At 58.9% G+C, this 15,020-nt stretch overlaps 1 protein-coding gene across 4 annotated transcripts in view; it reads left to right on the top strand.

Annotated features, from left to right (window-relative positions):
* The first annotated feature begins 20 nt into the window (after positions 1-20).
* GRID2IP (Grid2 interacting protein) overlaps positions 21-15,020 on the top strand; it is a 36,927-nt gene continuing 21,927 nt past the window's right edge. For 2 of the 4 annotated variants that reach the window (XM_085074294.1, XM_085074293.1), the window contains exon 1: positions 13,080-13,550. In XM_085074294.1, the coding sequence (XP_084930420.1) occupies positions 13,516-13,550 (35 nt within the window). In that variant the 5' untranslated portion in view covers positions 13,080-13,515. Of the gene's footprint in view, positions 131-3,534; positions 4,212-7,001; positions 7,157-13,079; positions 13,551-15,020 lie in introns of those variants that run through there. The other 2 variants (XM_085074292.1, XM_085074291.1) reach the window with 2 other exon arrangements.

Raw genomic sequence — 15,020 nt, 5'->3', positions numbered from 1 at the left:
CTGGAATTTGCCAGAGCAGCTCGTCCAGTCGCGGCCGCCGCGTCACCGATCCGAAGGTTCCCAAGCTGCTGGGATGGTTTTCCCAGCTCTGGGTCCCGCTGTGCCCCTGGCCGGAGCTCGGACAGCACAGGTAAGAGTCCCACGGGTGCTCCAGAGGCTTTGGCACCGAGAGGGGATGAATCGGCTCGGTGGGAGGCAGGAGAGGAGGTTGAGTTTCAGCAAGAGTCTCTTTTTTCGCTTGGTAAGTCCAGTGCTCCCATTTGGGCCCTCAGTGAACCGAATAGGACATGAGAGGGAGAAATGCAGCCAAAATATTCCTGTGGCACAGCTGTCCTGGAGTGCAGCCCAGGACACTTGGCTCCTGATGGAGGATGGAGGAGAAAAGCCACTTTCCCCCAGCCTACTGAGACAGCAGAATTTCTGCAGGTGCAGAAATAGCTTGGTTTGGGTCACTGGATGTCACCTGGCAAGTCTGGCAGCACAGAAGAGGCTGGGGGTGGACACGAGGTGATTTGTTTGTGGGGGACAGGCAGGGTCTGTGTGCCACGGCCCGTGGGCACAGCCAGGACAGGAGCTGCAGCAAGTGCCACCACACCAGCACTGGCACTGCCGTGGAGCTCATCCACTCGGTGCCCTTTTACCGGCTGTGCTCAAGGACAAGCCAGCCAGCAAATACCTGAGCAGAGGCTGAGACTCGGAGGGATGAAGCTCATTCAGTGCAAACACTGTGAAAATCAGTTAAGAAATCTAATCTGGTCAAAGCCTGGCAGAAGGTCTTAATGGAAACCACCTCCATTCACTTGGGATCCCAGAATTCAGTTCTTGCAAGGACTAAAATTCACGGTCAGTGTTCAAAGTGCTCAAGTCACTTAAAAACGGAGGGAAAAGAAGCAATTACCTCACTGGCTGACAAAAAGGGGAATTCATTGCAGTTTTGTCTGTCTGGGCAGGGAATGGTGACAGAGATGCACGAGGTTTGTAGGAGGTGCGTGTGCGCGGGAAGACAGATGTCCCAAAGCCCGGGGATTGCTGCTCAGAAAGAGATTTGTGCAGAGGAATCTGCCAGAAAGGAGCTGGAGAGGACAGCAGCAGGAGGAAGTGGGTTTCAATCCCCCGAAGCAGTGACATGTATGACCACAGCGGTCCCGAGCAGGAGGAAGACCCTCCAGCACATCGTGCTCACCCTCAGGCTGTTCAGAGCAGGTCTCCACAGCTCTCCTTCCTAAAGCTGTGCCCAAGCCCATGCCAGCTCTCCCAGCTTTCCGGGGAGGTTGTTTCCCATCGCTGCCGACAGCACAGCCCGAGCCGGAGCCGTGGGGAGGCTGGATCACTGCGCGGTCCGTGCAGAGATGCAGACCCCCCTCCCGCTGGTGCCGCAGCAGGACGTGTAATTCCCTAAAACCTCTTAGCGTGCTAAGCCCTGGGATCCCTCAGTGCCGAGGAAGCCGAGGAAAAAATCAGAAATAGCAGCTTAAGGGACAGTCGGTGCCAGCACGGGGGGCTCTGTGGCCAAACACTCGGCTGTTCCCCGCTGCGAGGACCCCGCGCTGTCCCGCACGGCGCAGCCTGGCTGGGGACAGTTCTCCTGGTGAGCCCCGAAGCCCTCCACCCCTAATCCCTGCAGCAAACCACGTGCTGGTCGAGCTCCCAAAATCTCGGTGTCCCACTCACCTTTGCCGGCGGAGCCAGCGAGGTCCCGGCACGGCCAGGTCCCCCCGGCGCTGTCCCTGCTGCTCTGCACAGTGCTGTCGCTTCAGATTTGCCCTGTGGGTGAAGGATTTCCCTGCACGGGCACTAATCTGTTTTCCCTCCTTCCAGCTCCTAATTCCCCCCAGATCTGCAGGCTCAGGTCAGCACCAGGCTCAGCCAGGACGAGCACGGCAATTAGTCTGTCCGCGCTCCTCTTTGCGATGGAAATAAAGTTAATTAGGAAAGGAAAAGGCCAGAAAGACCTTTGTGCGTGTCTGGCGCTGAGCTGGAGCAGCTGGAAGGGCGCACGGCTCCAGTAAGAAGCCCGAGAAGGGGCAGTCACCCTCTGCCAGGCTCTGTCCAGGTGCCACGGCAGTGTCACCCGCCCCGGACCGGCCCCCAAGCCCGGGGGCTGCAGCGAGGACGGGGGAGCCGGGAAGATGCTCCCAGGAGCCCTGCGGGTCCATGGGAAGCGCTTCCGGGGGTGATGGAGGAGAGCCAAGAAAGCTTCGAGCCCTTGGTGGGACAAACCTGCCGCCGGTGAGAGCCGCCGGCTCGCTGGGATGGCTGCGGACTTCTGTAAGTGCTCGAGCCGAGGGGCGGAGAGGTGGAAGGGATGCAGCTCCCCGCTGATCTGCCGGGCTTTTCCCTGGAGCACAGCCCAGAGCAGCAGCACTCACTGGGACCATCCCAGTGCTTGCTGGGCTCTTGCTGAAGCTGTCAGAACTTGTGCTCAGCAGCCCTGGGGATGGTGTTTGGTCACGGATGGGTTTCACCCCACTGCTGCCAGACTTGCCCGGTGCTTCACCCCCAGCTCTTCCCCTCTGAGTCCTCATAGTCTCTGTAAGATAATTTGCCCAGATAAAATTGTCTGAGTTTCGTTTTTGTAAGTGCTTAATGTGCGTTCAGTAACACAGACGGAATAAACACGGGATAAAAAGCATCTTCACAGGCAGCTGAGATCAAATGCAGAGGAAAGCCACATGTGAATTACCTTAGCGAGTGTCGGTGGATGGTGCAGGCACTGACACGTCACAGAATCACGGAATGGGAGGTTGGGAAGGACCACAGCAGGTCAGCTGGGCAGCGCAGCACGGAAAGGACATCCAAGTGCACTGTGCACATCAGCTGGCCGGGTTTACCTTGGGCAAAGACAGCTCCCGCAGATGTTCAGGGCTGCTGTGCCCGATTTGTCCTTGAGCATCCCTGGAGCCGATCCGAGCCCTTCACGTGAATCACAAATAAGTCCTGTTAGGAACCATCATCCTGCCGCTGCAGCATGCTGCTATCAGGACAATCCATACACAGCACAAGGAGAGCACAGAGACATTATCCTGGGAGAGCTGAGAGGACCTGGAAAATTCTAAGCTGAGAGGATCTGGCAAATTCTAATGAATTTACAGTAATTTTGTAGTTGCGAACAGCTAAAATATTGAGTGTTAAAAAGAGCTCGTTAAAAGCAAGCTGGTTTAAGTCCTTGCATCATCTATTCATTAGTGTGACATGTCAGAGAAATGAAATAATAATTTCCACACACAAATAAATACAAGAAGACACCTACATGCATGTCCTGGTAGGTGGGTAGGTGGGTGCCACAGACAGGTGAGACCAGGGCTGTGCCAGAGGTGACACAGGGCTGTGCCAGGTCAAGGTTGGATGCCACCAGTAGCCCCAGCCTTTCCAGCCAACGTGGCCTCCTCAATGGCACTGCCAGCAGCCAAAGAGAGAATAAAAGTCGTTATTTTAAGGAAATCTAGAGGAAATACAGGATCTTGGGGTGCTTCTTCCCACGGTGAGAGGACACAGCACAGACTGGAACCCTCCACCAGCTGGGCTCCTCATGGCATCGACAGAAACTGCCCGCAAGGATGGAAAAGCCATCACAACTCCTTTCTTTCCCTCCTTCTCTTCCAGTCGCAGCCATGCCGGCAACCAACCAAGGCTGGCCCGAGTCGTTCGGGTTCCGGATAAGCGGCTCCGGGCCGTGCTACATCCTCTGGGTGCAGGAGGGCAGCAGCGCGGCGCTGGCGGGGCTGCGCCCGGGGGACGAAGTGCTGGAGATCGAGGGACAAGCCGTGTCCTCCCTGGGCTGCGAGGCGCTGCTGGGGCTGGCCCGGCGCTGCGACAACGTGCCGCCGAGCATCGGCGTGGTGTCCCGGCTGCAGCACGCCAGCATCCCCCCCGGGCCGCGGGGCTGCTTCGGCTTCGAGCTGGCGAGCGGGAGCCCCCCGCGAGTGGCCAGCGTCAGCCCCGAGTCGCCCGCGGCGGCCTGCGGGATCGAGCCAGGGGACTACGTGCTGGAGGTGGACGGGACACCGGTGGTGCTGCCGGAGGTGGCGGCCGAGCTGGTGGGGTCGTGCCGCGGGCGATCCCTGCGCCTGGCACTGCTGCGGCCACAGCGCGGGGACACCGCCGGGGACACCATGAGGGACACAGCAGGGGACACAGCCGGGGACACCTGCACCAGAGCCGGCACGGTGCGGACGGACAGGAGGCAGAAAGCGCAGGAGTTCAGCAGGAAGGTGAGGCCGGGCTGGGGGATGAGGCAGGGGCGCTGGGTGGCTCCTGCGCCGGGAGGGTTGGAGATTGTCACCTTCAGCGCTGGCAGCGGATGGGGAATGCTCCTGGCTTGGGTGTAGCTTTGGGGCTGAGCACCCGAGAGAAGGGTCTGGTGATTACCTGGCAGAACAGATGGATGCTGCAAAGGGCTTGGAGATCCCCTGGGAATGGCCCCAGGGAGTTACTCCCTTGCACTACAACAGCATGGAGAAATCCACAGGGCAGATTCTGCTCCGCTGCGTGCCTGGATGTCCATTCAAAGTCTGAGCCTGTCACCCCGCAGACATTCTAGTTCTTATTTTGTTGCAAAAGGGAAAACATCGGTGTAATTACATCTTCATTGTGCTCCTGAAAGCTTCCTACCGGGTATTTTACCAAACACTTCGCCCTGTGCTAATTATAAAATTGATCACAGTTGGTTTTTTTCAATCTTTCTAATTTCCATTTCAAAGTAGCCTTTTAAAATGCTGTTATGAAAATAACCGGGCTGGTAGGGTTTGTTTTTTTTGATCCCTAGTTAATAAAGGAACAAGACATCCATAAAGAGATTTGTGGGTATCAGGCGAATCCCCTCAGTCAGCTTCTCCATTAAAGATTCACAAATGCACACTGAGGTTTGGATTCATGGGCGTGGGAAACAGATACCTGCTGATTACGGGAGATTAATGAGGAGGGGCTGTTGTTCCATGCCGCCTCCATCTCCTGAAGTCGCATTAAGCCAAGTAAAAGATTCCTGGATGATCACAGGAGAGCAAGATTTTTGTGGTGCTGTGAGCACCCCCATCAGCACTTTTATCCCCTCCCTTCACCCCCATCAGCACTTCCATTCCCTCCCTTCCCAGCCCAACAAAGACACCCGGGACAGCCCCGACCAGCGTGGGCAGAAGCAGGAAAGCAGAACACACGTGTTGCTGGCTCCTGGCTGCTGGAGCAGAGCACAGCTCAGCTGACAGATGCCTCTCCAGAGGGAATTCACAGCGCAGATGTTTGAAGTGGCTTCAGTTTTTGTATGATGTAGAAAATGCTAAACCCGGTGGGATGTTTTACCCCCTCGTTTACCTGAGCTCTGCTAGGTGCTGCTGGTGCTGCAAGCATCCAGCTGCTCCTCCCCGCCCGCCTCGGGGCTGGAAGGTCGGAGGGTGCTGGTGGCTTGTATTTCACACCTGCGCTGCCCACAGGTCACTTTTTCCCAGCCTCCTTCGTTTGGTAGAGCCCCAGGTTGAATCACCTGCCTGGCAGACAGCGCTGCCCACATCCGTGGTGTCGGAGCAGGGCTGGAGCTGGGCTGTGCGACTGTCCTGGCATCCTGTGGGGACATCACCAGGAAGCCATGGAGATGCTCATGGCCTCAGTTCCAGGTTGATGTCTTCTCTCGTCCCCTGTGTGCCCTGGGGACTGCATGACGGGTGGCAGCACCCCTGTGGTGTTGGAGTCCCCATCCCTGGAGGTGTCCAAGGAATGACTGGGTGTGGCACTCAGTGCTCTCTGGTCAGGCTGAGGAGGTGGGGATCAGTTGCAAGTCGAACTGGATGATCTGGGAGTTCTCTTCCAACCAAAATCATTCTGTGAATCTGCCATTCCCACCCGCCAAGGCCTGCAATTTCAGCTCAGGCACAAATTTCACAGCAGCCCTCTGGGATCCATCCCAGCAGGAACACCACAGTCTGTCAGGCCTGTGCTGGACCTGGGGACAGTGCTCACGAGCCAGCCCAGGGGACACTGCTGCCGTGGCTGCCCCAGATTTGGTAACCTTGAAGTGCTGCCGCTGCTGGGAGCCCTGCAGAGCCTGCACAGAGCCAGCGGCACCAGGGAGCTGTGCCAGGGTCCTGATGCTGCTGTTGGCCTCCCTGGGGAGCTGCCAAGTGGGACAGGCACCTGGAAGAAATGGCTCTTCCCGTTCCCCAGGCAGGTGCTGCCTGCTGGCTCCCTGGCAGTGCCACCCAGGGGTGCACACAGCTCTGCACACACCCCCAGTGCCCCAGGGAAGGGTGAGGGGCTCCTCTCCCCTTCCTGCAGCTAAACCCTGCAGTCAGACCTGCTGTCAGTGCAAAAACATCACCTTTCAGGAAAACCCAACGTGAACAGGTACGGTGAGGAGGTCACCAGCGCTCCAGGTGAAGGATGAGCTCCCACTGCCCAAGGACAAGGGCCAATCACCAGTCTGGGGAGGGGAATAAGGAGGGTCTCAGCAGGGTAATTGGCTCGATGATAATTAGCTAATTACTCTGCCTGTCCCAGGTGGAGAGGATGGGACAGTGGCTGGGAGCTGTCAGTGTTGTTTCTGGGGCTGGCACTCACCTTCGTGTTCTGCCTCCCCATTCCCAGCAGCTTCCCAGCACTAAGGGCAGGACAGAGCTGCCTGGAGGAATCGGGAGCAATGCATGAAGCATGAAGCTTAAATAGCTCCAAAAGCCCATTGCAGTGTCCTCTGCCAGGCAGACTCCAGACTGACCCCATCCCAGCTGTGCCAGAGCCACTCCTGCAGGTCCACTAGTGACCCAGCAGGGTTTGGGGGTTTGGGGTCACACCACTGTTCTGATAGAACGTTTGGAACAGCAATTCCACAGCCATGTGTGAGATCAGAGCAGTGCAGTGTGATGGGCTGATGTCTGAAGTGTTCCTCTCCTCCCTGGGTGCTTCCCTCCTCCTTGGCTGAGCAGGGAATTGGACACATTTTCCATGTGCCCCCTGCCCATGGTTCCTGCTCTCCTGCTCAGTGCCCCTTCCCTCTCCTCTCGCGGCTCCCACTGCAGGTGGATGCCATCCTCGGGGACCAGCCGGAGCTGAAGGAGAAGCTGTTCACTGTGCTGAAGCAATACGCGGCCGAGAGGAGGGTGGAGTGCCTGGCCTACGCCCTGTGCATGGTGCTCACCCAGGAGTCCCACCAGCACCTGATCGACAACATCAGGTACGAGGGGCCACCTTCCCGCTGCCCTGGTGCCATCAAACCACTGCTTCCCTGTGCCTGCTGCCGACGGGAGAGCAGGGCTGGGCAGTGCAGGCTGGGAGGATCCTGCAGGGAAGGGGTTGGGAGGATCCTGCAGGGAAAATGCCAACCCGCTTTCCAAGGGACAGCTGAGCCAAGCTTGGTGGCATCTTAGCCCAGCATCTCTGTGCCCTCCTGGCCAGGGTGGGTGAGGGACCTGCACCCCACTGCCTCTGCCTGGCCATTCCCGTTCCTGGCCACGATTTGAAGTGAGATAGGATTAGCTGCAGAGCCACTGGTGATTCTCCAAAAGCCTGGCCAGAGAATAATCTGAGTTCTGCAGGGCGAGAGCTGGCAGCGGGTGAGGGCTTGGCCAGGGCTGCCAGCAGCTCTGGCAGTGGGGGAGGCTGAGGGGTCTCTGCTGGGGCTGTGGGGTGCCCGGGGTGCCAGGGAGAGGTCACACATCCCGGGATGCTCTGCAGTGCTCCCCTGGGGCTCTCTGGAGTCCCCTGTGCTGCGGGGGTGTCGCCGGTGCAGCCGATGTGTCGTTCCTGGGCAGCGTGGCCAGCGCTGGGGCTGGAGCTGGTGCTGGCACAGGGACATGTGGTGGGATTAGGGCCAGCCTCAGACGATGGCCATTAGGGAATCAGGTCTCCATCTGGCCTCACTCCGGGCCCAGCTTTCCAATTCCTGCTTTAATCAGAGGAATTGCAAGATATTACAGTTTCCATAACAACGTCCCCGTGTGGGGTCTCTGCCACAACCCGGCAGTGGGGAGGGTGGGAGGAGTGGGTCAGGGGCCTTGCAATGTCCCCTTGCTCTGCTGTGACAGCATGTGGGTCCCCCAGAGCCCCCCACACCTGGGGGCGATGGCACAGAGCCCTGCAGGGCCAGGGTGCAGAGGGGACAATCAGCTCCCCACAGTCACCTTGTCCAGCCTGTCCTGTACCCACTGAGCATCCTGGAGAGACCCAACCTGCCAACAGCTGGCGCTGGGGGCAGGGATGGATGGCACCGAGCCAGGCCTGAGCCATCACCTCCAACTAAATCAAAAAATAAACCCCCACCGCTCACAATTCAGGAAAATTCTTTTCCCCAGCAAGATCCAAGAAAATACCTTCAATGCCACGGATATCCCCTTTGTCATCATCCCTGGGGAATTATACTGGATTACTTCCCACCACAGAGGGGATTTGAATAAGTGTCCAAATCTTCTTCCGGACCCAAGCCCCTCTGTGGGGGGCACAGCAGGTTCCCCCCAGGGTGTCCCCATGCCAGCAATCCCTGTGTCAGTGAGGAGAGCATGGCTGGACCTGGTGCTGCTGTCCGGAGCTCACCCTGTGCCCAGCCTGTGATGCCAGGGGCAGCACCACCTTATGGCTCCCAAAACCAGGATCCAACCCCCTGATTGGCCCCTGCCCCCCCAAACCAGGATCCAACCCCCTGATTGCCCCCTGGCCCCCCCAAACCAGGATCCAACCCCCTGATTGCCCCCTGCCCCTGTGTGAAAGGTCAATGCCAGGGCTGGGGCAAGGAGTGCTGTGGATCTGGCAGCTAATCTGGGTTTAATGGAAATGAAATATTGAGCTCAGGGAAAAGATTTACCATCTAATCTCAATGAAATGAAGGCAAGAAAATAAATAAAAAAGGTGCCTTGGAGAGCAGGTTTCCCAGCTGCGGGTGCTGGGGGCAGTGCCTTGTGTCTCCCATCTCACAGCTTTGCTGCTGAGCAAGAGCTGTCCCTGCTTTTCCTCTCCCTGAAGGTGGCGAGCAGCTCCAGGGTGCTCTGCATTTAGGGTGCTGTGAATTCCTTGGGTGATTCCAGCCGGTTTATTGTTGCAGGCTGAGGAGGGCTTTGGGGTCTGTGCCCTGAGGCAGCACCGGGGCCGGGGAAGGGCCTTAGGGGGTTCATGCAGGGGGTGTCTCGGTTCCAGCACTGGCTGTGGGGCTGCTGGTGTGGCTGCTGTGCTGTCCTGGGGCACAGGGAGCCACCCCGGGCAGTGATGTGGCTGCAGTTTGGGCAGAAGAGCCCAGCAGACCTGCCCCAGCGAGTATCCTGGGGCCTGTCCTGTGGGATCACCCCGGGGAGGATTTGGGACCTTGGGAGTACCCATGGGGTAGCCTGGGCATCCCTGTGCCCAGCTCTCCAGGGACTGTTTCCTCCTGAGACTGGGGCAGTCCTGCACACCCTGGGATCTCATCCTTGCCCCTCGTCCTGCGGGTTCTGAAGGAGAGGAGCCCTCGGAGGGCTGGGATGAGCCACTTCCCTCCAGGATGGCAGTGCCACCGGCCAGGGACTGGCACGGCTGCTGGGGTGATGCCAACAAGGGTGCCCGCCGCTGTTCCAGGCCCCGGGCAGGTGGCTGAGCCCTGGCATGGCACCCGGCGGTGGCTGGCTCTGTGTGCCCGTGTGTCCCCTGTCACGCAGGGCCAGGCGCCGCCACGTCCCCGTCTCCCACTGACCCTCGCGCTGGCCTGATTGGATCTTCCCTCTGCACCAGCTGTATTTATTTTTGTGCTGTTGCTGCTGCCGGCTGTCCTCTGCTGTCCCCTCCCCTGCTGTCCCCTCCCTGGGCTCCCCCCGGGCTTTGCCGTGCTCCCTGCAAAGTGCTGCTCCTCAGCGTAACCCAAGACCCCCCGACTCAGCACACGGATCCACCCGGGGCTGCAGACACGTCTCCTCTGTCCTCGAGCCGGGCTTTTCCAGTATTGGATTTTTTTTTCCCCCCTTTCTTTTTATCTCAAATGGATTTCATCCCATTTGCCCAGAATTAAGCTCCCGCAGATTTTAATTTGCTGACATTTTTTTCATCTGCTCGGTTGTGGATAGCGGGGATAATGCACGTGCTGTGCCGGGTCCTCCCCGCTCCCATCCCCTGCCCATATGGCTGATGTGTGTAGGCAAAGTGCACAGTTGTAGTTCTGCCCAAGGATGCTGAAATTCGGCTGCCGGGGGGCAAGATGAGCTGTCTCGGGTGAGTAATGAACGCACCTTTCCTGGGAAATGGGTTTAAATCAGGTTAATTCCGGAGTGTAGCAGCCCCTGGCACTGCAAAAACAAGGTGTGCTAGAAGTTAATTAACTCTTAGCATCCGTATTGCCTCGGAGCTGCTCCGCTCACGGACTCCGCCAGGAGGGGAGGCTATAATTTGGGTTATTCCATCACCAGAGCTCGGGTTTGGCCCCGGGGCACCGCGGGGTTTGTCCCTTCTGCTCCCCGTGCCGGGGCTGGCTGTGCCCCGCGCGGGCTGGGAGGCGATGGGTTATTTTGGGCCGCTCGGGGTCTCAGGGGGTCACATCCCTTGGAGCTGCTCTGATTTCTGAGCTGCTTTCAAACCAGGGCAGAGCTGCGGTTCCGGCGGCGCCTGCTCTGCACCCAGTGCTCTGCAGTGCTGCCGCCGCCACCCCCGGGCTCTGGGGACAGGAGTCACCCTCGGAGCCCAGCGGGACAGGGGGGATCCTCCCCGGTGTCACCCAGGGCTGTGGCACTGTCTCCTTTTGCAGAGCGCCTTTTCCCCGTGGTGCCGAGCCAGGGATGCTCCTGGCAGCACTGTTTGGGTTAAAAACATCTGTTTGTGGCAGAATTGGTGGGAAGCAGATCCCCTCCTCCCCTCCTCCCCGCGGTGCTGGTGAGCAAAAACTGGCTCTGATGGTTACACAGACAATGTCCTGTTAACCTGGCTGGGAACGGGGATGTGTGTGACATCCAGCCCCTCAGCCCGGCTGCATCCCTAGGGGATAACTCTGGCTCTGTTTAGACCGTGAGATGCTGTCTTGGGTCTCCCTAAGTCGTGCTGTGCTTCGGTGCTGCAGGGAGGACAGTTTGGGGCAGTTTGTTCTTCACTGCTTTGGTTTGGCTCCGTTTTCTCCCGGGGAAAAGCCGAGGGGTGCCGTGCTGGGCTGAGCTGAGCTGAGCCCACATCGCTTTGATTCCTGACACAGCTGAAATCGCCGCCCATCAGGGGCTCCCTTATTATGCGAGAAATTCCACCGGGTCCGTGTTAATAACGCTCCCAACACAATCTATTTGTCTCGGCTTGTTTTTCACGGCAATGAAACTGCTTGGCGTGTTCCCGAATTAAACTGCTCCAGCCATCTGTGACCGGCCCTGGATCAGAAATTTCATTTTAGCCATCGGGATTTATATATTATGGATTGCGGTGCTGGGGGGAGCTTCCCAGCTCTCTTGGAAGTGGATGGAGAAGGAGAGACCCCCCGAGTCCCTGATGGTGACATGGACAGTGTCCTCCTGTCCATGGTCCTGGCATTCCCATTGGAAAACCACATGGATCACAGGACGGTAATGGAGGAAAAGCAGCTCTTGTTTGCTTCCATTAAAAAAAAATCCCTAATCTGATGGCCCAGCATATGCTCAACTGCCCAAAAAAGAAGGGAATTAGGGCAGCAGGGAACAAAACATGTCACCGGTGTGACAATTGGGAGCGAGTTCCTTTTTTATTGGCGGAGTTCAAATAGGTCATGACCAAAATGCCTCGGTGCGAAATCTCCTGATAGGAGATTAAATTCCTTTGGCAAATCAAACTCCGGCTGGGATGAAGGTGGGATCAGCCCGGCCCGCCTGCACCCTGCTGGAGTCACAACTTTTATTTTGGGAAGTGGTTACTTAGGATGAGTTTTCCAGTGTCTTAAAGGAAACAGGGAAAGCAGAGTGGAGCTGCAGGAAAAGCCTTTCTGGGGGTTTCTTTGAAGGTCTCCATGTCCTCGGAGCTGTGGGGCTGCCTGTCCCTGCCAGGGCAAGGACAGAGCCACCAGCTCTTGGTGCACAGCGTGGTTTGGGCGCAGGGACAGCAGGTTGGGGACAGCAGGTTGGGGACAGCAGGTTGGGGACAGCTGAGGGCACCCGGGGGTGCTGACAGGGGGACAGGCAGGCCCGGGGTGTGGATCTGCTCCGGGGGGCTCTTTGATCAATCGTTCCTGGAGCCGGAGCAGGGCTGTGTCAGGAGGGGGTGACCTCTCCAAAGGCTCTCGGGGGGTTTTGGGTTGCCCCGGGGCCAGCGGGGTGGCCACGAAGGGCTGCGAGAGGCTCCCAGCCCCGCTGCTCACCCACTGCATCCCAGCCCGCCTGCAGTCCCGGGCGGAAAAACACCTTCACTCCTGGTGATTGATGACAGTGGTCACATCTGCAAAACATCTGCAGGCTGAGCGCCTGCGGAGCCTCCCGGCGCGGGGAGAGCGCCGATGGCAACCAGAGCTCCGCGCTGCCTCTGCCCGAGGGTCCGGAGAGCAGCATCCCCCGGAGCTGTGGGAGCTGCCGGGGCTCTGACCCTCCTCCCACTCGCACGGGTAGATGAAATTCCAGAATTTGGGGTTCAAAAGCAGAATTCCTGTTCTGGGGGTAAAGCCTGCAAGAGTTTGCTCTCCCAGATTTTAGCATTTAGCTGGACCAGCAGGGCTTTTCGGGACTGGTAGCTGTTTCCACAGCACAGTTCAGACATAATCCAAAATCGGTGTTTTAATCCACCCTGGGACGTGTGGTTTTGCACAACCGACAGACTCAAGGTCAGGTCTTTGCTAGTCGTTTTGGGGCCAAACCACACATTTTTCATTTCTCCTTCCTTTGCTACTACCTGGAGATTGTGTGTGATGTTGGCAGCTCTGGGAATCTTCACATCCTCTTCATCAAACGCCAGTGATGTGCTTAAAAATGGCGTTATTTAAATTAAAGTAGGGTTTTCTCTTTTATTCCTACTGAAAAGGGCTGCTGTGCTACCCTGGGGGCTAAAGGATGCTCCGTGAGGGGGTTTGGGCCCACAGCTCTGCTCCTGCTCCTGGTCCAGCCTGGCAGCTCCACCTCCTCGCCCAAAATCCGCACCCCCGATGCCGTTCGCCTTTAAGGTTTTTCACCCCTTACCGCAGCACGTAATTTAAACACAAGCACTTTAGAAGTCAACTAATTAGCACCAGGGAGGCATCCCCCCGGAGTTCGGCGCCGAGCCGTGCCCTCCTTTCTGTTACGAGATCGTTCCAGCTGGAAATCACAGCGCCTGCAGTTTTCAGGGGAAGAGGGAGGGTTGGTGGCTGCCAGCCGGGGCAGAGCCGGGCAGGGAGGGCAGAACTGCCGCTGAAGCCCGGCGGAGGCTCTCGGCCGATGGTGAAGGCGCAGCTGGGGCTGGCAGCGTGGCGGAGGCCGGGCGAGGGGCAGCAGGAGTGGCCGTCGGTGCGGCCGCGGTGCCCGGGCACGGCGCGGGTGCCACACCGGGGCGGCACCGGCTGGCGCTCGGCTTGTTGGAGCGGCCGCGGCGTGGGCGTGAGCCGAGCCTGAGGCTCAGCTGCATGAGCATCTGAAGCGTCTCCCTTTTGTTCCCGCCGCACCCTGACAAATGGGGAAGGACCGGAGTTTCTCTCGGCATTTTCGGTACGTGTCGCTGCTCCGCTGCCCCGCGGCTGTTCGCCCGTGGGGGTGCTGGGAGAGCCTGGCGCCCCACGGGTGTCCCTGGGATGGCTCTGCCGCCCCTGGGGGCTGTGGGGATGCCGCTCTGTGCCCGGGACAGCCCTGCCACTGCCCCGTGCCCACCGCAGCACAGGCGGCACCGGCGGCTGGGGAGTGGAGTGGAACTCAGGTGGGGAATTGGGGTGGGATGAGCCCGTCTGGGTCTGCTTTGTCCCCAGGACTGTAGGGCCCGGCAAGGGGGGTGAGGATGTGGGGCTGGGGGTGCTGCTTGGGCCTGGGGGTGTGATGGAGCGAGGCCTGGTGACATCTCGCTCCCCTGGCTGAGCGAACTTGTGGCAGCTTCAGGTGCCCCGGCCAGGCTGGAGCCACCCCTGCTGCCCTCCCGAGGGGACACATCCTGCCCACTGAGCCCCAGCATGTGGCATCCCTGGGTGGGACCGTCCGGGGAGCTCAGTGCCCCTCGCAGGACATGTGGGACAGGGGACTTTCAGGTCGCTGGCTGTGAAATGGGGGAGACAGCTCCCAGCCAGGGTGGGCTGCAGGAATGGGACTGTCTGCCCAGAGGTGGGAGGCCAGCGACCCAGCTGGGAGCTGTGAGATGGGAGTGGGACACAGGCTGGGATGTACTGAACACGCCAAAGGGAGCCCCGAGCAGGAGCCAAGCACAGGGGACATGCACGGTGACACTGCCACCATCCCGGCAGGCTGCTCTGGGGATGGGATGAAGGTAAAGCAGCCTGGAGCACCTGGGACCTTTCCCGGCCTGGAAAATGCCCTGGATTCACATGCAGGTGTTTGAGCAGAGCGAGTTCCCCTGAATGAGTGCAGAAGCTGCAGCAGAGGAGGGCTGGTGCCCTGGGGCTCAGCGGCACCGGGCATGGAGCGGGCACAGGGCTCAGGGATGGGGTGCCTTTCCCATCCCCTCTCCAGCAGGAAACAGAGCTGGGGCTGACCCGGAGCACCCGAGGAGGAGGAGGAGGAGGAAGCTGAAGGCACGAGGTCAGCCAGGCTGCCCTCTGCAAATGGGGTGGGAACATCCATCGCTGTGAAGCCCGGTGGGATTTGCTGGGAGAGGAAAACCCCAGCTGGGTGCTGCTGTTTGGTGCCACACCAATGGGAAAGCCAGGTTTATCCTGTGGGATGGCAGGACACTGCAGAAATAGCCACGGAAACTGCTCTGTCTGCTTTAGTGGGATTGTTTGTAGCACAAAGTCAGATATCTCCTTGCTGAGGCACCGCTGTGCTTCCAGCACGGATTTAGTGCCCAGAGCAATGCCAGTGTCCTGTCCTGTGCAGGGTCTGGAGCTGTGCTCCGCAGCCCAGTGGTGAAGCAGTGGCTGATGCAAAGTGGGACAGCTCTGCTGGAATGAGCAGGGCCGATTTAATTTGGCCAATTAAATAGGATTGTGCTCATTCTGCCTGTGAGGAGCCTGG

Source organism: Lichenostomus cassidix, chromosome 14 (assembly GCF_008360975.1).
Source record: "Lichenostomus cassidix isolate B80296 chromosome 14, HeHo_3.0, whole genome shotgun sequence".
NCBI lineage: Eukaryota > Metazoa > Chordata > Aves > Passeriformes > Meliphagidae > Lichenostomus > Lichenostomus cassidix.
This window is presented reverse-complemented; position numbering and strand designations above follow the sequence as displayed.